Source organism: Myotis lucifugus, unplaced genomic scaffold (assembly GCF_000147115.1).
Source record: "Myotis lucifugus unplaced genomic scaffold, Myoluc2.0 scaffold_1447, whole genome shotgun sequence".
Classification (NCBI taxonomy): domain Eukaryota; kingdom Metazoa; phylum Chordata; class Mammalia; order Chiroptera; family Vespertilionidae; genus Myotis; species Myotis lucifugus.
Genome location: NW_005872495.1, coordinates 3662 through 23155, shown reverse-complemented (window position 1 = coordinate 23155; position 19494 = coordinate 3662). Strand labels below are relative to the sequence as shown.

Sequence of the window (19494 nt, the reverse complement as noted above, 5' to 3'; positions counted from 1 at the left end):
TTCCCTTCCTCTTCTCCTTCCCCTTTCCTTTCCCTTCCTCTTCTCCTTCCCCTTCCCCTTTCCTTTCATTTCCTTTCCCCTCACCCGAGGATATATTTTCCATTGATTTTTAGAGAGGGAGAGAGGAAGGGAGGGAGGAAAGTGGGGGGCAGAGAGAGCGAGCAAGAGAAACTTCGCTGGCAGAGAGACACGTGGGTGGGTTGCCTCATCACATGCACCCTGACCAGGACCAGGATGAGCCTGCAACCCAGGTACGTGCTCTTGGCCAGAATCGAATCCAGGCCTTGGGTCTGGGGCTGACGCTCTAAGCACTGAGCAGCACCGGCCAGGGCTGACGTGTTCCCTGTGGGACACCGAGACCATCTCCTTCTGGTTTGCTGGTGTGGCCCCTGCTTTGTCTGCTCTGCAGGTCCTCAGCCTGCCTTCATCCTGGTGGTGGGGTCCGGGATGCTGGGGGCGCCTTGGCTGTGGGGCCATGGCGGGTCGTCTCAGGGCAGGGACATGCCTGTCCCTCCGTCTGGAGCTTTGCTTCCTCTCGTACATTTTTGACTTGTTGCTCGACTGTCAGAACTGCCTTCTACCCGGAGCACTTCCGTGGAAATCCTCGCCTCCCACCGGCCTTCCAGTTCGGGGGCTCGTGTTTGTTCCCGCTTCGGAGCCGCTGGGTCTGCTCTCCAGGGCTGGTGCCTGTTCCTCCCGCTCTGCCCGTCTCCGTGCTCCTCTCACCGGGTGTGCCCTGCTCTGCCCGCCTCAGCGTCCCTGGGCAGCCACCCATCGGGGGGCCATCGGGTGTGAGGCCCGTGACTCACTGGCTCCCTTTATCCGGATGTGCTTGGTGGGGAGAAAGGGGGGCTGGGTCAGCTGATCAGTCTCTGGGCAGGAAGTGAGGTCCTGGTCAGGCCTCAGGTGGCTGCTGCTGGTAGGCACCTGGGCTGCACCCCCACCTGTCTGGGCTGCGTCGCAGGCCCGTCGTCCGTAGCTAACTGGTCACCCATCGTCTGCAGCCTGGGTGTGGCCTTGGCTCTGGTGTCCCGACCGCGTGCAGGGTTCAGGGACTCTCTCTGCTCCCTGCTGCTGGCCCCTAACCTCGTGCTCCAGCCAGCCTGCCTGGTGCGCGTCTATGTTTTTTACTCAGCCTAGACCCCAACTTGCTCAGGATGTTCTGTTCGATTTTGCCGAGTTAACCAGCGGCTGCTCTGACACCGCGTGGCTACCCGTCACGCCGTTGTCCTCTCTGGGGCACGTGTGTTCTCGACCCCACGCCGGTGCTTGTGGTCCGCCCTGGACTCGCCTCCGCCGAGCCGCCTGGTGGCTCAGTCGCTGACCTGTGTTGTCTGATTGCAGCTGGGCAGGTGCACCAACAGCGTGGTCAAGCACGAGCTGATGCGCCCGTCCAGCAAGGCGCCGCTCCTGGTGCTGTGTGAAGACCACCGGGGCCGGATGGTGAAGCACCAGTGCTGCCCCGGCTGCGGCTACTTCTGCACGGCGGTAAGCGCCCGCTCGCCCGCAGCCAGCGGCCTCGGCCGCACCCGTCTGCTCCCAGTGCAGGCGCGGCAGGCGCGGCCCCACAGCTTCCGAGTCTGGGTCATCTGAGGTCTGTGCGTGCGCGCACACTCTCTTACACACGCGCGCACACGCAGCACGCCCCCTTCCTCCTGCCCGTGGCCTCGGCCTCCAGGGGTGACGGGGCCTGGGCGGCAGGCTCTGGGCGCCCGTGTGAGTGCACAGCCCCGCCCTGGCAAGGGCCTGCTCTGCTGCTGCTGCCCTCGCCTCCTGCTGCTCCTGGGTCGTCTTCACAGTCACTTCTCCCACAAACACCGTGCCCTCCGGTGCTCAGCGCCTCCCGCGTCCTGCCGGGCGGCTGTGGATGCCACCCTCTGCCTTCCCGTCTGCAACGTGCGCTTTGCTTCTGGTGGGGAGGAGGGAAGCCGCTTCTGTGTGTTCCTTGGTCTCCAGCTCGCCCTTTGTGCCACCCGGAGGCCTTGCCCGAGCCGCTGCATGCCAGGGGCTGAGGGGCCTCTGCAGATGAGTGTCTCAGCGCCCTCCTCCTGGCGCTCGGCTGACTGTGCTTTCTGGTCCGTCCCCCATGGTCCTTCTTGGGCCGTCGGTGGCCTCGCCCATGTGCAGACGGCAGCGAACCCGGCCGAGGTTTGGGGCGCGGGGTGGGGCCAGGTGAAGGCCACACGCAGGCAGGATTCCAGGGCCCCCCCTTGCTGGCCTCCCTCAGGCTCCGTCACAGTGTCTGCTTTCCTGCATACCAGCCCCCTTTAAAGCACGACCTCGCTTTCCCGCCCAGGGCAGCTTCATGGAGTGCCAGCCGGAGAGCAGCATCTCGCACCGCTTCCACAAGGACTGCGCCTCCCGTGTCAGCAACGCCAGCTACTGCCCCCACTGCGGGGAGGACACCTCCAAGGCCCGGGAGGTGACCATCGCCAAGGCCGACACGACCTCCACCGTGACCCTGGCCCCGGGGCAGGAGAAGAGCTCCGCCGGGGAGGGCCGGGCCGACACCACCACAGGCAGGTAGGTGCCATCCAGCCGAGCAGGTGGCGCACCTGAGACGTGTCCGTCTGCCATGGTGGTTGGGTGCCGCTGCTTGTCCTGGCCTCCCCGCTGACCTCTCTGGCGTCTGACACTACAGACGCGCCGGGCTGCACGGCGGTCTCCTCCGGCTGCTTTCCTAGATTCACTTGCCTGTTTTTGAGCCAGGTGTCTCACTGTCCAAATTGATGGTGACATCATAGTTCCTCTGTGGGTAGCTGTGTACGTCGGAAAACATCTTTACGTGTGTACATGTCCGTACACATCTATGTGCACCTATACATGTGTGTGCATGTCTATACATGTAGGTATGTTCATAACCCACGTTTTACGTGTATGTCTACACCTATCCATGTGTGTTTGTGCACTTATGCACATGTGTACCTCTATACATATGTGTACCTTTATGTCACTGTACATGTCTGTGTACATGTATATGCACGTGTACACACGTGATGTGGAGCATTAGAGTCAGCTGATGCTGTCTCTGCCACAGCTTTATGTTTTGAAGGTCCTAGCTGGACACAGGACAGAAAGAATGTAAAAGACCAGGCTTCGTATTGGGAGCCTATACATTTCTTTCTAAAAGAATCCAATAGAAGCCCTGGCCGGGCGGCTCAGCTCTAACCTTGTCCCGGACACCAAAAGGTGCAAGTTGATTCCTGGTCAGGGCAGCTGTGGGAGGCAACCGGTCAATGTTTCTCTCCCACATTGGTGTTCCTCTCTCCCGCTCTCTCTCAAATCAATGAAAACATACTCTTGGTTGAGGATTAAAAAAACCAGCTGAGAGACCAGGAGTCACTGAGAGAATGAGATGAGATGGAAACATCGGAAACGGGTTGCCGTGTCCCCACCAGCAGGATCCAGCTAGAAAAGTGAGCGCCTTTCAGCCCTGCAGAGCCGTGAAGTGGGGCAGTGGCCCGTAGGCTCGGCCCGGAGCTCGTGCACAAAAGCAGATGTGGGCAGGGGACCGGGTGCCCGGGAGCGTCCTGTCGCCGGACTTGATGCTGAGCCCGGCTCCCGGGGAGGGCCTCGCCCCCACAAGAGCAGCGCGCTTAGGGGCCCAGGAAACGCAGTCTGTTTTCATCGGTCTCCGCATGGAGGGAGGTTTTCGGGGCTCCCACAACTCTGCCTCTCACGTGGCCCTCCTCCCTGCAGCGCTGCGGGCCCTCCGCTCTCAGAGGACGACAAGCCGCAGAGCGCGGCTGCCCAGGCGCCCGAGAGCTTCGACCCCGCAGGGCCGGCCGGGCTGGCGAAGTCGGGACCCGGGAAGGAGACCCTGGAAAGTGCGCTCATCGCTCTGGACTCGGAGAAGTAAGGACTGCGCTTTCGGGCTTGCTCGGGGCCACCACGCCTCCGCGCCCACCTCCCCTCCCAGAGCCGCCTCCCCCCACCCCCCACGCTCCCCAAACCTGTGGTGTCACCTCCAGGCTGTTTGCACGCTGGGCCCTCATGGCCCTGCCGCTTCCCGTTCTCGCCACTACCGCTCTTCCCGGCATCTGCCCGCGGGGCTGCGGGGCTCCCGGGAGGTCACTGGCAGGGTCGTCCAGCAGGACAGGGCACACCTCCCACCTGTTCCAGGAAGGTTGCGCGTTACCCCGTCACACTGAGCGCAGTCTCGGCCGTGAGCCATTTCCTCCCGGCGAGCTGCTGGCCTGCTGTACTGCCCCTGGGGCCCAGCACCAGCGCCGCTCGGCCCACGGTCCCTCAGGCCTACCTGCCGGCTGTCAGTGTGCCGCCCCCCTTCCTGCCCTGCAGGGGCCGCAGTGTCCCTGACCAGTAGACACGGGGCTTCTAGAGCGAACGTCGTCCATCATCAGGAGTGAGGGCGCCGGGCCCTGGGGGAAAGGGATTGGTCCGGAGCGTGCGGGCAGGGAGCCGCGGTGTCACGGCTGAGGTCAGCTGCGCCTCCCTCGGTCCGGTGCGAACGTGGCCAGCGTCCTCTAGGGCTCACACCGCTTAGGCCATGGGGTCACCCTCAGCTTCGTGACCCTTGCTCAGGGCCGGGCCCTGGGCCTTGCTGCCTCGGGGAGTTAAACGCTGGAGAGACTGCCCTGAGGGCCGGGCGCACGGCCGCTTGGAGTCAGGCCTCGTCAGCGCCCGGCCTCAGCGGCCGAGGGGCGCTCTGTGCCCGACGATCCTGTCCTCCCCGTGCACAGGACCCAGGAGCCCTGTCCTGCTGTGGATGGAGAAGGCAGTGGCTTGTGTTTTGTTTGTGGTGTGCAGTGCCTCGAGCCTGGGGGTTTTGGGGCCCTTGACCCGGAGGAGTCGACAGGCAGGCGTCATGGGTGGCGGCAGGTGGGCCGGTGCTGACAGCGTCCTGTGCTCTCCCCACAGACCCAAGAAGCTTCGCTTCCACCCCAAGCAGCTGTACTTCTCCGCCAGGCAAGGGGAGCTGCAGAAGGTGCTGCTCATGCTGGGTGAGTGCCGGCACTCCGCGGCCCCCCTCCCCCGCTGCTCCCCCGCCCTGGCCTGCCCCCCCCCCCCTCCTTCCCCCACATTCCCTGGCCCACCAGCCCCGCTGGCCCCAGGCCTCAGGGAGCAGACACCAGTCACTCCTTCCTCACGAGGGTGGAGCAGTTCACGCTGCTCACACGCACTTGACCATCGGAGTGGGGGTCCTCTCTAGGAATCTCGTTTTATTTATTTATTTTTTTAAAATAGATTTTATTGATTTTTTACAGAGAGGAAGGGAGAGGGATAGAGAGTTAGAAACATCAATGAGAGAGAAACATCGATCAGCTGCCTCCTGCACACCCCCTACTGGGGATGTGCCCGCAACCAAGGTACATGCCCTTGACCAGAATCGAACCTGGGACCCTTCAGTCCGCAGGCCGACGCTCTATCCACTGAGCTAAACCGGTTAGGGCAGGAATCTCTCATTTTAACAAGGAATTGAATGCCTGGTTATTAAAGTAAGAAGACATGCAGGCTTAGTCAGCCAGGTGAGCTGGCTGCGGTGCTGGGCAGTGCGGGTGCGACAGGGACCCCACCTTGAATGTGGAGCCGCCCTGCGCCTGCGTCTGTAGGGGTGCCCTGTGGGGTGGACGTCGAGGTCCCCGCCTCCTCACGGCTGCATTCTGAGCTCCCAGCTCTGGGCCTGCTTTCTCTGGGCTGAAAAGGTGATTAGCACTCCCTAAAAGTTGTATTGAGCCTGGCCGGGTGGCTGGGTGGAGCATCAACCTGTGAACCAGGAGGTCACAGCTCTATTCCCGGTCGGGGCACATGCCCGAGCGGCGGGCTCGATCCCCAGTGTGGGGCGTGCAGGAGGCAGCCAATCCGTGATTCTCTCTCATCATTGATGTTTCTATCTCTCTTTCTCCTTCCCACTCCCTTCCTCTCTGAAATCAATAAAAATATATAAAAAAATAAAAATAAAAGTTGTTTGAACGTTCACCTGTGGCAGTTACTGGGGCCCAGGGTAGACAAGGGCAAAAGGGAGAGGATTTGTATCGACAGGTGGCTACCGACAGCCTCCCCTCTGGTGACGCAGAGACTCCGAGCGGCTCCCTTCGAGCCGGTCTCCACCAGACCCAGGTGCTGCCCCCCACCCCCCCCCCCACCCCCCCCAGCGGCGGCCCAGTCAGCAGTGCAGGTGCCTAAAGACGGCCTGTTGCCGGGAGTTCATGCCGGCTCCAAAATAAGCAGCCACACCTGTTTGTTCACAGTTGACGGAATTGACCCCAACTTCAAGATGGAGCACCAGGGCAAGCGGTCCCCCCTGCACGCGGCAGCGGAGGCCGGCCACGTGGACATCTGCCACATGCTGATCCAGGTGCGTGTGGGCTGCCCCCCGTCCCCGAACTGCAGGCTGCTCCGCCTCCCCTGGTGCTGGGTTCGGTCAAGATATTTAATGACTCGTGTGTGGAGGGGTCAGGCCCCGTCAGGCTCACCCTTTCCTTCCTGGTCCTCCCTGGGGTGTGTCGCCCACTGTTTCAATCAGCGTGGTGAGTGGGCGGTGAGGGCAATGTAAAGGCCCAGCATTAGCATTGCCGGCGTCTCCGAGGGCTGAGGCGTCTGTACCTGCTAATTCCCTCCTGACTGCAGACTGTGATGCCGACCCCGCATCGTCACTCTTCCTGGAGCCCACTTGTTGCTTCTGACCCTTTCTGTGCTTCCTGTTCTCTGCCCGGGCTTCAGGGAACCCCTGTAACCCACGGGGCCAGGGGCTCCCGCGTCTGCGCCCGGAGCTCCGCAGATTCCTGGCCTAGTGTCTGCTGGTCTCCGGCGGTCCCCAGCCCTGCCCCATAGCTCCTTGGTTTACGCCGACGCTCCGGTCCCAGGGTTTCTGCGGGCCCCTCTCCCCTTCCCGGTCTGCAGCCAGGCCTCATCCCGCCTCCCTCCGCTCCTGCAGGGGAGCTGTCGGTCTGCGTCCTGGCTCCGAGCCTCTCTCTGGAGCCGCAGTCTGTCCATGTCCTCTGACCACAGCACTGACGGTCACTTTGAATTTTAGGCATCTGTTTTGCTCTTTTTTATCTGGAGGTTTTCCTCAAACGCCTGTTGGTTGCTCTTTATAGTTCAAGGAAAGTGCCAAATGCTGCTGGTGGGTTCTCGGGGGCCTCGTCCCTGTCCGAGATCCGCGGGTTCCGCTGTTCCGTTGGGCCCCAACATTGCTGTCACCAGTGCATGCTCTGTGGGAGCCGCGAGGCGCTGACAGGGCAGGACTCGCCTGCTCTCCTTCCCTCCCGTGTGCCTGTCGCACGGCTGTAGCCGGGTCGCGTTCTCCGGGGGGTGCCCTGGGCACCTCTTCTTCTCCCTGGCCCACAGAGGCGGCAGGTACGAGCACTGAGCAGGATCCGGCGCCCTGAACCTGGAGCCCCCTTAAAGGAGACACACCTGTGGGCTGGCTGCCCGGCCCTGGCCGAGCTCCTCGGCCTCTGTTTGGACATGGCTGCGTGGGCAGCACGTGGCGAGCTGTTAGCTCCGTCTCGCAGTCTCTGTGTAGAGGAGCCTTGAGTCCGGTAAAGGCTGTAGTTCCTGCCACTCAGTTTGTCTCTAATCCTTTAGTTGTAGTTGGAGCCCCGCCCGGCCCCTCCGAGGGCACTCGGCCTGGTGGTGAGTGTGATGGCGCTCAGGGCTGTGCTTTCCGTATTTCCTTCTCCTCGAATCAGGCAGCTTTCCTGGGGTTCCCGAGGAGAGAGGTGGGCAGGGTTAGTCCTGTTTTGCCGGGAGCTCCAGGGTGCTGTGTTTGGAGGTTCAGCTTTTGTGTGTGGGGGTGATCTCCCCTGGGTCGGCTCTGGCCTTGTGCGTCCCCTCAGCCCCGAGGCAGCTCTGAGAAGGAACACCCAGGTCCCTGCCTGACGGGCAGGCGCCTGCTCCGGCCCAGCATCGCAGCCTGTGGAGGCGTGCGGTTCTGTCCGGCCCCTGCTGCGTGCGTGCTGTCACGTGTGGCTGTTTGGATACAGGCGACAACACTGAGCGAAGGAAGGTGGGCTCCTGGGGCTCGGGCTTGGCTGGGTGGCCGTGCGGGTGAGAGCATCCGGCCGCAGCCTTGGGCCAGCACTGGGGACACCCTGGCTGCGCCCTGTCCTGGACCACGGGCAGCCACCGCAGCGGCCTTGGCCACGGCTCCGTCTGTGTCCACGGCTCTGCCTGCTCCGTTCCGGCTGCGTTGGGCGTCACGCTGTCTGGGATTTCCATGCTCTGCTCCAGCTCTGAGCGCGCGAGCCTGAGCTTTTCTCAGAGGCGAGGTGTTTTCCAGTCGTCACGGGCTCGAGCCAGGGAGCAGCCGAGGGCTGTGTGCTCTCGCACAGGTGTCTTCACCTCATACACTTGGGCAGGGAGCACTTGGGGGACACAGGGGGCCGGGCCTGCCCAGCGTCTGGTGCTGTCCCCATGGGCGTCTGTCCTGGCGGCTCTGTTCCTCTGGGTGACGGAGCCTGGCAGTCGGGCACCTGCTGGCCTCACTCTCTCCTGTGTCTCCTTCTCAGAGTGTTTGGCTTCTCTGGTGGTGACCGCTCTCCGCTGGGCTGTCCTGGAGTCAGTCGTGGGTTGCTGGTGTCCCTAGGAGGCCTCGGTGCTGTGTGTGGAGCCGGTCGCTGGCCTGCTCTGCTTTCGGGAGAGCACCCGAGAGCTGGTTTTTGGGTCCATCCAAACCACTCCTCAAACCTGGACCCAGAGTCTCGGGGAAGGCCTGGCCTCTGACCTTCAGGCCGTGCCCCCTCGAGCTCAGCTCTGGGTCATCAGCCCCACTCTGCCCTCCCAGACTCCCAGACTCAGGCCCTGTGCAGAGGGCCCCCCCACGTGCAGCTCCCGCCTTCGGCCGGCCTGTGTCCTCACTGGGAATTTGGGCGCAAGGAGGAGTACTGCCAATACAGGCGGCCAGTTTGCAGACAGCGCCGGCTTGGACCTGCAGAGGGCGCCCCCCTGTGCAGCCCAGGTCTCAGGAGCTGCGTAGCCACGCGCTTTCTTATGGCATGTCCGCCTATCGCACGTCGTGTGTCAAGTTCATCATTAAAATTAGCTGCTGTGGGGTTCTGGGCCGACTGGGCCCTCGGTCGGGCCGCCCTCCTTGGCTTTGAGCTTTTGTGTTTTGGAAATCGACCTTGTGCCCGTGCCCGTGTCTTACCTGTTGCGCCGGCTTCTGACCTCTGACCTCTGACCTGGGAAAGGAGCGCGTCCCTGTCAGAGTCTCGGTTTCCATGTGAGCCATTCCAGGTCCGTTTTGCGTTTTAATGGCTGAAAGTAAAAACTAGCCCTCTCAGCCTGACCCATGGTAAATATGTATTTTAGAAACGAAGCATTAGCTGTGTGTCCACCGGTCTAAGAGGTGTGCTGCTTCCTCCCCCTGTGGGGCTTCAGCTGCCACGCCCGTCGCCTCTCGCTCGTGACCAGCTCGGTCGGGGCCGCCCGCGTGTTTCTCAGGTTCACACTCTTTCGGAAAAACTAGCAATCGCTGCACAATGCACAGAAGGTTCTGTGTATTTTGGCGAGCATTCCAGAGAACGGGCCGGGCGACGCTGGGCAGGTGTCCTGCGGTCATGCAGGTCACATCAGCACCTCCTGCGGCCTCGCGGGGTCCCCTCTGCACCCCTTTGCGGTTTTAGGGGCTGTCGCCTTCCTCCTCATTTCTGAAGGTGCTGCCCTGGCTGCGCTGTGACGTTTCTGTCCAGTTCATTTAGACGTGAACGCTCCTCGTGAGCCAGAGCTGTGATGGCGACAGCTAGGTCTTCGCGTTCGATGGGAAAGTGCGGCCAGGCTGCGCAGTGGAAGGACGAGCGCGGCCGGGCGATCTTCCCATTCGAGAGGGAAGCGTGCGAGGCGCCCCGTCCTCCCCGGGGGCGGCTGCGGGATCCGCTTCCCACTCGCCACTGTCCCTCCCCCCAGGCGGGAGCCAACATCGACACCTGCTCGGAGGACCAGAGGACCCCGCTGATGGAGGCGGCCGAGAACAACCACCTGGACGCAGTGAAATACCTCATCAAGGCCGGGGCCCTCGTGGACCCCAAGGTGCGTGCGCCGCCCAGAGCCCAGCAGGGCCGGCTCCCTGCGGAGCGTCTCGGGAGCCGGAGCCTCGGCCTCCCCCCGGGTCCCTGCGCTTGCAGCACCCAGAGCGGCTGTCAGGGCTGCGTGCAGGGCGGGGAGCTGCCTCCTACCTGCTGCAGTGAGCGGGGGAGAGAAAGAAAAGGGTCCAAGCTGGGAAGGAAGACACAGATCGATGCTACAGAGACCTGGTCTCGCCTGTAGAAACCCCCGCGAGTCCAGGAACGAGCGGTTAGAACGATGCGTGTGTGCAGGGCAGTCGCCTGATACAAAGTCAGTGCAGAGCCCTGGCCAGGCTCAGTGGTTAGAGCATCGACCCTGGAACTGAAGGGTCTCAGGTTCGATTCCCGGTCAAGGGCACGTAACTGGGTTGCAGGTTCAGTCCTCAACCCTTGTTGGAACACGTGCAGGAGGCAACCCATCGGTGTGTCCCCCCCACTCCCTCCCTGGTTCCCCCCACTCCCTCCCCAGGGCCCCCCCCCCCCCGTCTCTAAAAAGCAATGAGAACGATCCCCGGGTGAAGAATGACAGCCACAGAGCAGAGTCAGTGCAGACACAGGCAGGAGTGTTTCTTTGCACTTGTTGCCGGACCATCCAGAAAGGAAGTTCAGGAAGCAGTTCCATGTACAACAGCGGCCAGAGCACGCCACGCTTAGAACACTTCACCACGGAGGCTGAGAGCTGTCAGTGTCGTCGGGAGCTGGTCGGGCTGTGGGCAGGGCTGGGGTCCCGGCCTGTGACCTTGAGCAAGGCCCCACCCCCGCCAGGTTTCCCATTCCTAGCGCCTCCGCCCCCACGTCAGGCGGCCTGCACGTCCAGGAGTCTGGACCCCTGGCCTTTGTGTTGCAGGATGCAGAGGGCTCCACCTGCTTGCACCTGGCTGCCAAGAAAGGCCACTACGATGTGGTTCAGTACCTGCTTTCAAATGGGCAGATGGATGTCAACTGCCAGGTGAGCCACCCCCTCCCGCCCCTCGCCCCTCCCCCGCTGCGCCCCGAGTCTCCATGTGCAGTTCTCGCCGACGCTCTTGCTTCGTGCTCAGTGTCTGGGGCCACTGGACCAGAGGGAGGAGCAGACACCGTCCCTGCAGTGGCCGCCTCCAGCCGACCCTGGCCTGGGCGGGCTGGTCAGCAGCAGGGCTGTTCTTTTCTCCTGTGACTTGGTCGCGTGCACGGGCATGTTCAGGGGTTTGCGGGTCAGTCGGGGCCAGTCCTGGCTCTGTCCTGCCCTCGCCAGGACACCTGGAGCAGCGCCCTGAGCTTCGGTTTCCTTGTCGGCACGGCACGGCAGGACGGGCGGCCTGCAGGCCGAGGGAGATCGCCCTCTGCCAGCGCTGGAATTTCGTTCTTTTGAAATTAGGATGATGGTGGCTGGACGCCCATGATCTGGGCCACTGAGTACAAGCACGTGGACTTGGTGAAGCTGCTGCTGTCCAAAGGCTCGGACATCAACATCCGGGACAACGTGAGTGTCACCGCGGGGGCGGGGCGGGGCGGGGCGGCCCGGCTGGGAGGCCCGCCCTCCAGTCAGCCCGGTTCTGTGCTGATCATTTGTGTCAGCCAATTGCTGGGACCAGAGAGCCCTGGGCGTCGCCCACACCTGGGCAGGTAGAGGTGCCGCCTTGGAGGGACAGAGGAGGGGTTGGCCGTGCCGTGGGGCGGGGCTGATGGTCAGTGTGTAGGGCAGGTGTGTCTGCCCAGGGAGCGTGGCCGCGGTCAGAGCCCCCGCAGCGCCCTGCTCATGTGCTGGTGGAGTTGGGTGACAGCAGGCGGCGCTGAGTAACGTCCAGGACTTCAGGGACCCAGAGCCAGCGGGTGGTGGGCAGCGGAGGCCTGGCTGTGGTCCGGGCAGATGGGCGCTGTGGCTCTGTCCGCCTTCACGGGTGCCTGTTGTGCTCTTCCTTTTCTAAAGCTCACTGAGCTGAGAGTGGTGCATGCACTTGGAGCGAGATGGGGCGCATTGTCTGAGGGCCCCAGTGTCGTGGAGAACACTTGGCTCCCGTCTGGGCTTGGGGTGTTGGATCGCGGCCCCGGTGGGACAGGCAGGAACTAGGATGGGCAGGGGCCGGGGACCCACATGGCGGCCCCACCCCGGGGCCTGGGCGCCCAGCCTCCTGCATGCAGTTCCCGAGGGGCCAGGCTCACGTCGCCGGCCAGTGGAGCAGAGAGCGGTTCAGGAGCAGCAAAGAGTTTGTGCCTGAGCGGCAGCCCCCCGTGGGCTGAGCTGTGATGCCCGCCACCTGGGGTTCCTGTGGGCTCAGGGCTGTCGAGTCCTAAGAGACTGCTGGGTCCTCACAGGACCTGTTCGCACAGCACAGAGGTCCCTGGTTTCCTTCCACGTACAGCTGTTTCACAGAGGCTTTGTGAAGCACCATTTTCACGAACCACACGGCCTGTCTTTCGGGTCTTACACAGCGTCCCCTGCCTGTGACTGTTAGGCCTGTGCCGCCGCGCGCCCCCCCCCCCGTGCGGCTCAGACCAGGTCCCTGCAGGCGCTGTGGGGACCCATTCCCTCTCCGACCACGCCCTGCCCCCCCTCATGCCCCGCCCCCCTGCCCCGCCCCTGCAGGAGGAGAACATCTGCCTGCACTGGGCGGCCTTCTCGGGCTGCGTGGACATTGCCGAGATCCTGCTGGCCGCCAGGTGCGACCTGCACGCCGTGAACATCCACGGTGACTCGCCGCTGCACATCGCCGCCCGGGAGGACCGCTACGCCTGCGTCGTGTGAGTGCCTGGGTGTCCCAGGTCGGAGGTCGCTGTGAAAAAGCCCCGAGTGCGAGGTCGCCCGAGGCCGAGGGGACAGCCTGGGGGGAGCCCTGTGGGGGCAGTGTCCCCTGGTGCTGGTCACTTGGAGTCCTTGGCTGCCCGAGGCCTTTGTCCCCCAGCGCTCACTCTGGGCGCGACCCCATTCTCAGCAGCAGGACCCGCCTGACCCGTGACCCCGGTGACCTGTTTCCCCTGGGCGTGAGGGAGCCCCTTCAGGGCTCGCACCCTCGTGGGACGTGGCAGCAGCTCCGCACCGTGGGCGTGTTGGTGGGAGGCCTGGGCAGGGGAGCTCACGGCATCCTGTGCCGCCCACGCCTGGTTCTGACCCAGGTCAGGCGCGGCGTGGGGCCTGCTTATGCCGTCATGGCGGCCCTTCCCAGCGGTGAGGGAGCACTGAGCGGAGACGCCCAGGAAACCCGACGCCCTCCCAGCGCCTCCCGCTCGCGCTCTGCGGGAGGGGAGCTCTGCGGGAGGGGAGCGTGGGAGAGGCGTGGGCTGCTCTGGGGAGTCCCCAGTCCTCCCAGCACCCGTCCGCCAGCTCGTAAATGTCACGGCCAGCGGCGTGTTCTCAGTGTTTCTACCGATTTAGTCGTTTCATACGTCTCGTCTTCCTGTCTCTTAAACGCAGATCTGAATGTCTTGTTGGCCCCCGTTTTTCGTTTTAGCCTCTTTCTCTCCCGGGATTCCGACGTCAACCTGAAGAACAAGGAGGGGGAGACGCCCCTGCAGTGCGCCAGCCTCCACTCGCAGGTGTGGGACGCCCTGCAGATGAGCAAGGCGCTGCGGGACTCGGCCCCGGACAGGCCCGTCCCCGTGGAGAAGACGGTGAGCAGGTGAGGCGTGTCCCGAGGCCAGGGCCGTCCTGTCGAGTGTCGTGGCGATGGGCGCAGGGTCTGTGAGGAGAGCTGCTCTCGGCGGCCGTCTGTCCTCCTCAGTCCCACCTGGGCCGCACCTGTCACAGCAAAAGTCACGCCCCTTCCCTGGCAGAGACATCGCTCGCGGCTACGAGCGCATCCCCATCCCCTGCGTCAACGCCGTGGACGGCGAGCCCAGCCCCAGCAACTACAAGTACGTCGCCCAGAGCTGCGTGACGTCCCCCATGAACATCGACAGGAACATCACCCACCTGCAGGTCAGCCGTCCGGGGCCAGGGCCCTCGGCGGGGTGGCCGGGCGGGGGTTTCCCAGGAGGACCCTGCTCGGGCTGCCTCCACCGAGAGCTGAGCAGACACAGGTCCCAGAAAATGCACCCACGTCCCGTGCTGGGTCCGGCCCCCAAAGCAGAGCCTAGTGTCCCCCGTGAGTGCTGGTTCCAGGCCCCGCGGGACCAGAAGGGCCCGTGCAGCGAGCTGAGGTCCCGCCTCCGCCCTGTGCCCACAGCCTGTGCCCTGCAGGCGGAAGCCAGGCATGTGCTTCAGGCAGGGCTCGTGCTCCGGCCTGGCCTTTCCCACGGAGTGTCTCCAGGGCAGCCGTACCCCCGCCCCCCCCAAGCCCATGCCCAGCCCCTTCCCCAGCCTCGGCGACTGGGCATTCTGCCCACCCTTCTTTCCAAGAGCCCGCACTCCCTTGGTGCCTTGAGAACCAAGCCGAGAGGTCATGCCCTCCCCTCAGTGGGCGTGGCTTGCGGAAACTCCTGGCAGACCGAGCCACCTGCACGGTGGGGGCTGTGGGCGGGAGGGAGCGCTGAGCATGACCCTGTCCCCCACCCCCCAGTACTGCGTCTGCATCGACGACTGCTCCTCCAGCAACTGCATGTGCGGCCAGCTCAGCATGCGCTGCTGGTACGACAAGGTGAGCACCGGGCGGCGGCCCTGCTGTCAGCCTCCCTCCCTCCCTCCCTCCAGGGCTGTTCCAAGCAGCTCAGGGGCAGGGGGCAGGGGGCAGGGGGGCCGGGGTGGAGCAGCAGGTGGGAGGCCAGGCCCTGGGGACGAGCCAGCGTCCTTCCTCCGTGCGTGGTGGTGCCTGGAGGTGGGGGCGACCACGGGCGGCCCAGGTTCCCACCCCCTGCTCCCAGGGCCCGTTTGACCAGAGCCCTCCGTTGGCCAGTGCTCTGTGTAGAAGCGTGTTGCGTCTGTGTTGGCTGGTCCTGACTGCGTGTCTGTCCCCAGGATGGCCGGCTGCTGCCTGAGTTCAACATGGCGGAGCCGCCCCTGCTGTTCGAGTGCAACCACGCCTGCGCCTGCTGGCGGAACTGCCGCAACCGGGTCGTGCAGAACGGCCTCCGGTGAGTGCGCTGCACCCGCCCTCCAGCCGCACCGCAGCTGCCCTGGCGGCGTGAGACCGCTGGCCAGTCCCAGGCGTCCTGTGTTGCGTGCACTTTGTACAGGGCGTGTTTGGGGCCCGTGCGTGTCTGAGCCCTGTCCTCCGTCAGGGCCCACATGGGCGTACGTAACAAGGCTTGCTTTCCTCTCGGCTCAGACTGGCTCTGAGGCCGAGAGGACCAGACCGTCTTGGTCAGAAGAGCCCAAAGCAGCGCACAGGCCTGGCCCCGAACGGCCTCCCCTGCAGCTCCCACGGCTGCTGGGCGGAGTGTCTCTCAGCACCAGGCCCCTGTTGCGGCTCAGACTCCCCGGGGGCAAGGCCTCCCCAGTCGCTCAGGGCCCCCGGCCCCGGGTGTGGCCAGCCCCGGCCCCTGGCCAGGCTGGGGTCCTTTCCCCCGTGTCCCCTGGCTGCCCAGAGCCAGGCCCTGGTTCTGGTCATAACCCCCCCCTGAGTGCCGAGGGGTGACTGGATGTCCCTCTGGGTCGGGAGGGAGTTACGGGCAGGCTGAGTGCGAATTCCCAGCGTGTGGCTCCTCATTGTTGGCGACCTCAGAGCACTGTGCCCGCCCACGCTCCCGTCCCCCTCGTGGGGCAGGGAGTCTCAACCGGGTAAGGACAGACGTCCCCCAGGGGTGCCATGGCTCTCAGAGCCTGGGAGTGTCCCCCACACCTGACCCGCAGCCCGGGCTGACCTGGTCACAGCCTGGGCTCGGGCAGCGCTAGCCCCTCTGGTCCTCGTTGTGACCAGGGGTCCGGCCCGGGCTGTACCCGTGGCACAGGTGACGGTCCTGAGGCACAGAGGCCGCATCACCGGGCGTCACTGCCCTGCCTGTCACGTTGTGAAGCGTTTCTGAAGGTGACGTCTGTCTGGCCAGGAGCGGGGCCCTGGCCGCGGCCGTGAGCACAGACCCTGTTTTGCAGGGCGAGGCTGCAGCTCTACCGCACCCAGAACATGGGCTGGGGCGTGCGGACCCTGCAGGACATCCCCGTGGGCACCTTCGTCTGCGAGTGAGTGAGGGCACGTCTGGGCGTGCTGTGTGGGGTCAGGCCCAGGGGCGCCCGCTGGCCGACCTGCCGTTCCAGAGGGGCTGCCCCAGCACCAGCCCCCCATTGCCTTCCCCCCTTCCTGCCTCGGGAGGCTGTGCCGTCCACATGGGGTGCCTTCCAGGGGGGATTCTGGCTCCCTCCCTGCTCAGTAGAGGGTTTCGTGCCCCATCTCCTGCCACAGTGAAAGCCTGGCTCCGTGGCCGCAGTCTCCCCGGCTGTGGCGGCGGGTGACGCGCTGTCCGTCCCGCAGGTACGTGGGCGAGCTCATCTCTGACTCGGAGGCCGACGTGCGGGAGGAAGATTCTTACCTCTTCGACCTTGACAACAAGGTACTGCGTCCCGAGGGCTGGCACAGAGCTCAGTGTGAACGCGCACTGTGGGCGCATCTGCCCACCACCCAGCACTGGCCTCCTGTGCTCAGGGCTGAGGGACCCCGACCCGGGGAGGGGGTGAGCCTCGCCCCTGGACCCCAGCCTGTCATCCCCGGGGACAGCCCGCGCCTGCACAGCCACCGGGACAGTGACCTGCAGAGCAGTCGTGAGCCGCGTGCGAGGGGTGAGGGCCGTGGGAACGGGTGCGAGTCCCCGTTGCTTCCTGGGACCGGGGAGAGGAGCTGGCCTGCCTGGCGTCCAGCCTGGTCCCAGGTCCCAGATGCTGCCGAGGCCTCCGCACCCCCATCTTGGTGCTCGTGTGGCCCCTCCGTCGTAAGGTGCCTGTTGGCTGCAGCGCTCAGGCAGGGCTGGGGAAGTGGGGTCCTCTGCTCAGGGCCCATCAGTCAGGGCCAAGCGCAGGAGCCTGCCCCCCGACCCTCCCTGGCTGGTGCCCCACGCCCGCTCTCGCCCGCAGGACGGAGAGCTGTACTGCATCGACGCGCGCTTCTACGGGAACGTGAGCCGCTTCATCAACCACCATTGCGAGCCCAACCTGGTGCCCGTGCGGGTGTTCATGTCGCACCAGGACCTGCGGTTCCCCAGGATCGCCTTCTTCAGCACCCGGCTCATCGAGGCCGGCGAGCAGCTGGGGTAGGGCATGGGCTCTGTTCCCTGATGTGGACGCGGAGACGGCTGTGCCCGGGCTCCTGCCTCAGCCTCGCTCTCCTCTCTCCCCAGGTTTGACTACGGGCAGCGCTTCTGGGACATCAAAGGCAAGCTGTTCAGCTGCCGCTGTGGGTCCCCCAAGTGCCGGCACTCCAGCGCGGCCCTGGCCCAGCGGCAGGCCAGCACCCGGGAGGCCGCGGAGGACGGCCTGCCCGACACCAGCTCCTGCAGCGCCGGCTCCCGATGAGGCTCCGGTGGCGCTGGTCACGCTGCAACGGAGGGAGAGAGGGTGCCCTGGCGCCACGGGCCTCCAGGCTGACGGCTGTGCAGGAGCCGCGCTGCTCTGTGCGCTGGGGCCACTGGCAGAGCCTTGCTCTCTGGCGGTTGGTCGTTTCCACGATTCTCCTTTCCCCTCCTCCCCAAGGTCCCTCCCACCCGTGGGCTGGTGAGCAGCGTCCTGCTGGTCCAGACTCCTCTGCGGGCACCCGCCGCCGCCACCTCCTCACCCAGCTGCTCCGTTAGACCCACCCCTCAAGGTCCTGGCCGCGCAGACACTGCACAGGCCCGTCCCTCCCGTCTGCGAGGTCGGGCGAGCGCCGTGGACTTTGGAGAAAGTGTTCGCTTTTTAAAGAAACTGCCCGGTCCGTGCGTGCCCGGCCCTGTGTGCGAGCTGCCACGCCGCCCCTCCGGGCTCGGTGGTTCCGGCCCCACCACAGACCCGCCCCGCCGCGCGCCGCCGCCCTTGTGTGGGTTGTTCAGCCACATGCTCTGATGACGGATAAACTGATTAATTTTCTACCATCACTGAACATTAGGACAACAAACAACACAACAGACAACGGTGCTGATCCTGGTGTGGTTCCCACTCACCATGTGAAAAATATCAACTGTACAAAGAACAAAGTGATTTTAGAATAAAATGCAGGAAACTTTTTAAAGCGTTAGCCTTGTAGTGAATAAATTCGCCGCCGCCTTCTGTGTGGTGGCCTGCAGGTCACCCTTTTCGTTGGCATATACTTTTTTAAAAACTGTAACTAGTGCAGTAACCGTGGGGTTTTTGTGCGACTCTAAAACATTCATACGCGGTCATGTTTATTTTTTTCTGTTAAATGTTTTTGACAGTTTTAAGAGCAGTCTTTTGGCTCAGACCATTTCTTGTTCTGTTTTCAATGAAATCAATAAAAGAAAAACTTTAAAGGAGGTTTTCATTACGAGACCCTGTTCCAGCTGGTTTCTCGGCACCTGCGCTTCTGCTGGCGCACGTGTCGGCGTGTGTGTACGCGCACGCGCGCACGTGTCAGCGTGTGCGTGTGCACGTGTCGGCGAGCGCAGGCGCCGAGGGGAAACGAGAAACGTGGGAACGGCAAACCGCACAGAAATACGGACGCGATGGCAGTGGCAGGTAAGTCCCCAGATTGGAATCCGATCTGTGCGTGAACGTGATGCAGCTGCAGGAGCCTCCTGCCGGGCGGCCGCCCTGTTCAGGGTCCACGCCTCTGCCCCGTGTCCCCATGTCCGTGTTTTCCCAGGCGGGGCTGGCCTCCACCAGGGAGCCTGCGAGCTCAGCAGGAAGTGGCTGAGCTCACATTTGGTCAGACTTTGCCGGCGTGGCTGTCGCCCACGCTGTCCTGATGGCGAGGAGCCCGTGCAGGGCCCCCCTGGGCCCTTGGTCACGTCACCCCAGGCGGGCGGCCCAGGCCCAGGGTGCGGGAGCGGCCGCGGCCGAGTGTGCAGGTGTGACAGGTCCGACAGGTGATGTCCTCGTTCAGTTGAGACCTTTGGGGTGTTGGGTGGCCTGTCGGGTGAAGGGACCCCCAAATAGGGGTCACGTCAGATTCCAAGCATTTTAAACAAGTCCCCGGGGCTTCCGTGTGTGACCTGGCCCAGGAGACCGGCGGTCACACCTGAGGCCGCTGTGGACAATCCTAACCTGACGTGTGGGCAGAGTCCTCAGGGGTCTCTGCTCCAGCAGGGCACCCGCCCCTGGGGCGCAGGACCGGTGACCCCCCTGACAGGCTTCCCACCGGCAGCCACCCAGACATGCCCGGAATGCGGGCGGAGCCCAGGGTTGCCATTATTTCTGTGCTGGTCACACCGTTCAGTCCGAGTGCACGCGGAGTCCACTTGCCCGGATGGTACCGTGCGTGCGGGAAGGGGCTGCGTGGCCCGCGCTGCGTGTTGGGGGACTGCTCTGGTCGCGGAGAAGTTGGGGGAGCGGCCGTGATGGGCCGGGCAGGATGGAGAGACGAAGGGACCAGGGCGAGTGTGGAGCTGCGCTGGCTGGACAGGGCACAGCCCCCATTGGTGTGCAGGCTGAGCAGAAGGAGCGCACAGACCTCGCTTCCCGCCACGGCTTCCTCTC

General features: G+C 64.3%; 1 protein-coding gene across 10 annotated transcripts in view; it reads left to right on the top strand.

Moving 5' to 3' along the window:
* The window catches only part of EHMT1 (euchromatic histone lysine methyltransferase 1), a 46379-nt gene extending 28031 nt beyond the window's left edge, over positions 1–18348 (top strand). For 3 of the 10 annotated variants that reach the window (XM_023748489.1, XM_023748490.1, XM_006107801.3), the window contains 17 exons: positions 1345–1488; positions 2297–2523; positions 3700–3855; positions 4879–4961; positions 6210–6316; positions 9868–9990; positions 10873–10974; positions 11383–11487; positions 12592–12746; positions 13454–13621; positions 13776–13920; positions 14501–14578; positions 14896–15011; positions 15970–16056; positions 16346–16424; positions 16942–17117; positions 17205–18348. In XM_023748489.1, the coding sequence (XP_023604257.1) occupies positions 1345–1488; positions 2297–2523; positions 3700–3855; positions 4879–4961; positions 6210–6316; positions 9868–9990; positions 10873–10974; positions 11383–11487; positions 12592–12746; positions 13454–13621; positions 13776–13920; positions 14501–14578; positions 14896–15011; positions 15970–16056; positions 16346–16424; positions 16942–17117; positions 17205–17379 (2226 nt within the window). In that variant the 3' untranslated portion in view covers positions 17380–18348. Of the gene's footprint in view, positions 1–1344; positions 1489–2296; positions 2524–3699; positions 3856–4878; positions 4962–6209; positions 6317–9867; positions 9991–10872; positions 10975–11382; positions 11488–12591; positions 12747–13453; positions 13622–13775; positions 13921–14500; positions 14579–14895; positions 15012–15765; positions 16057–16345; positions 16425–16941; positions 17118–17204 lie in introns of those variants that run through there. The other 7 variants (XM_023748491.1, XM_023748494.1, XR_002827506.1 and 4 more) reach the window with 6 other exon arrangements.
* Positions 18349–19494: the final 1146 nt, after the last annotated feature.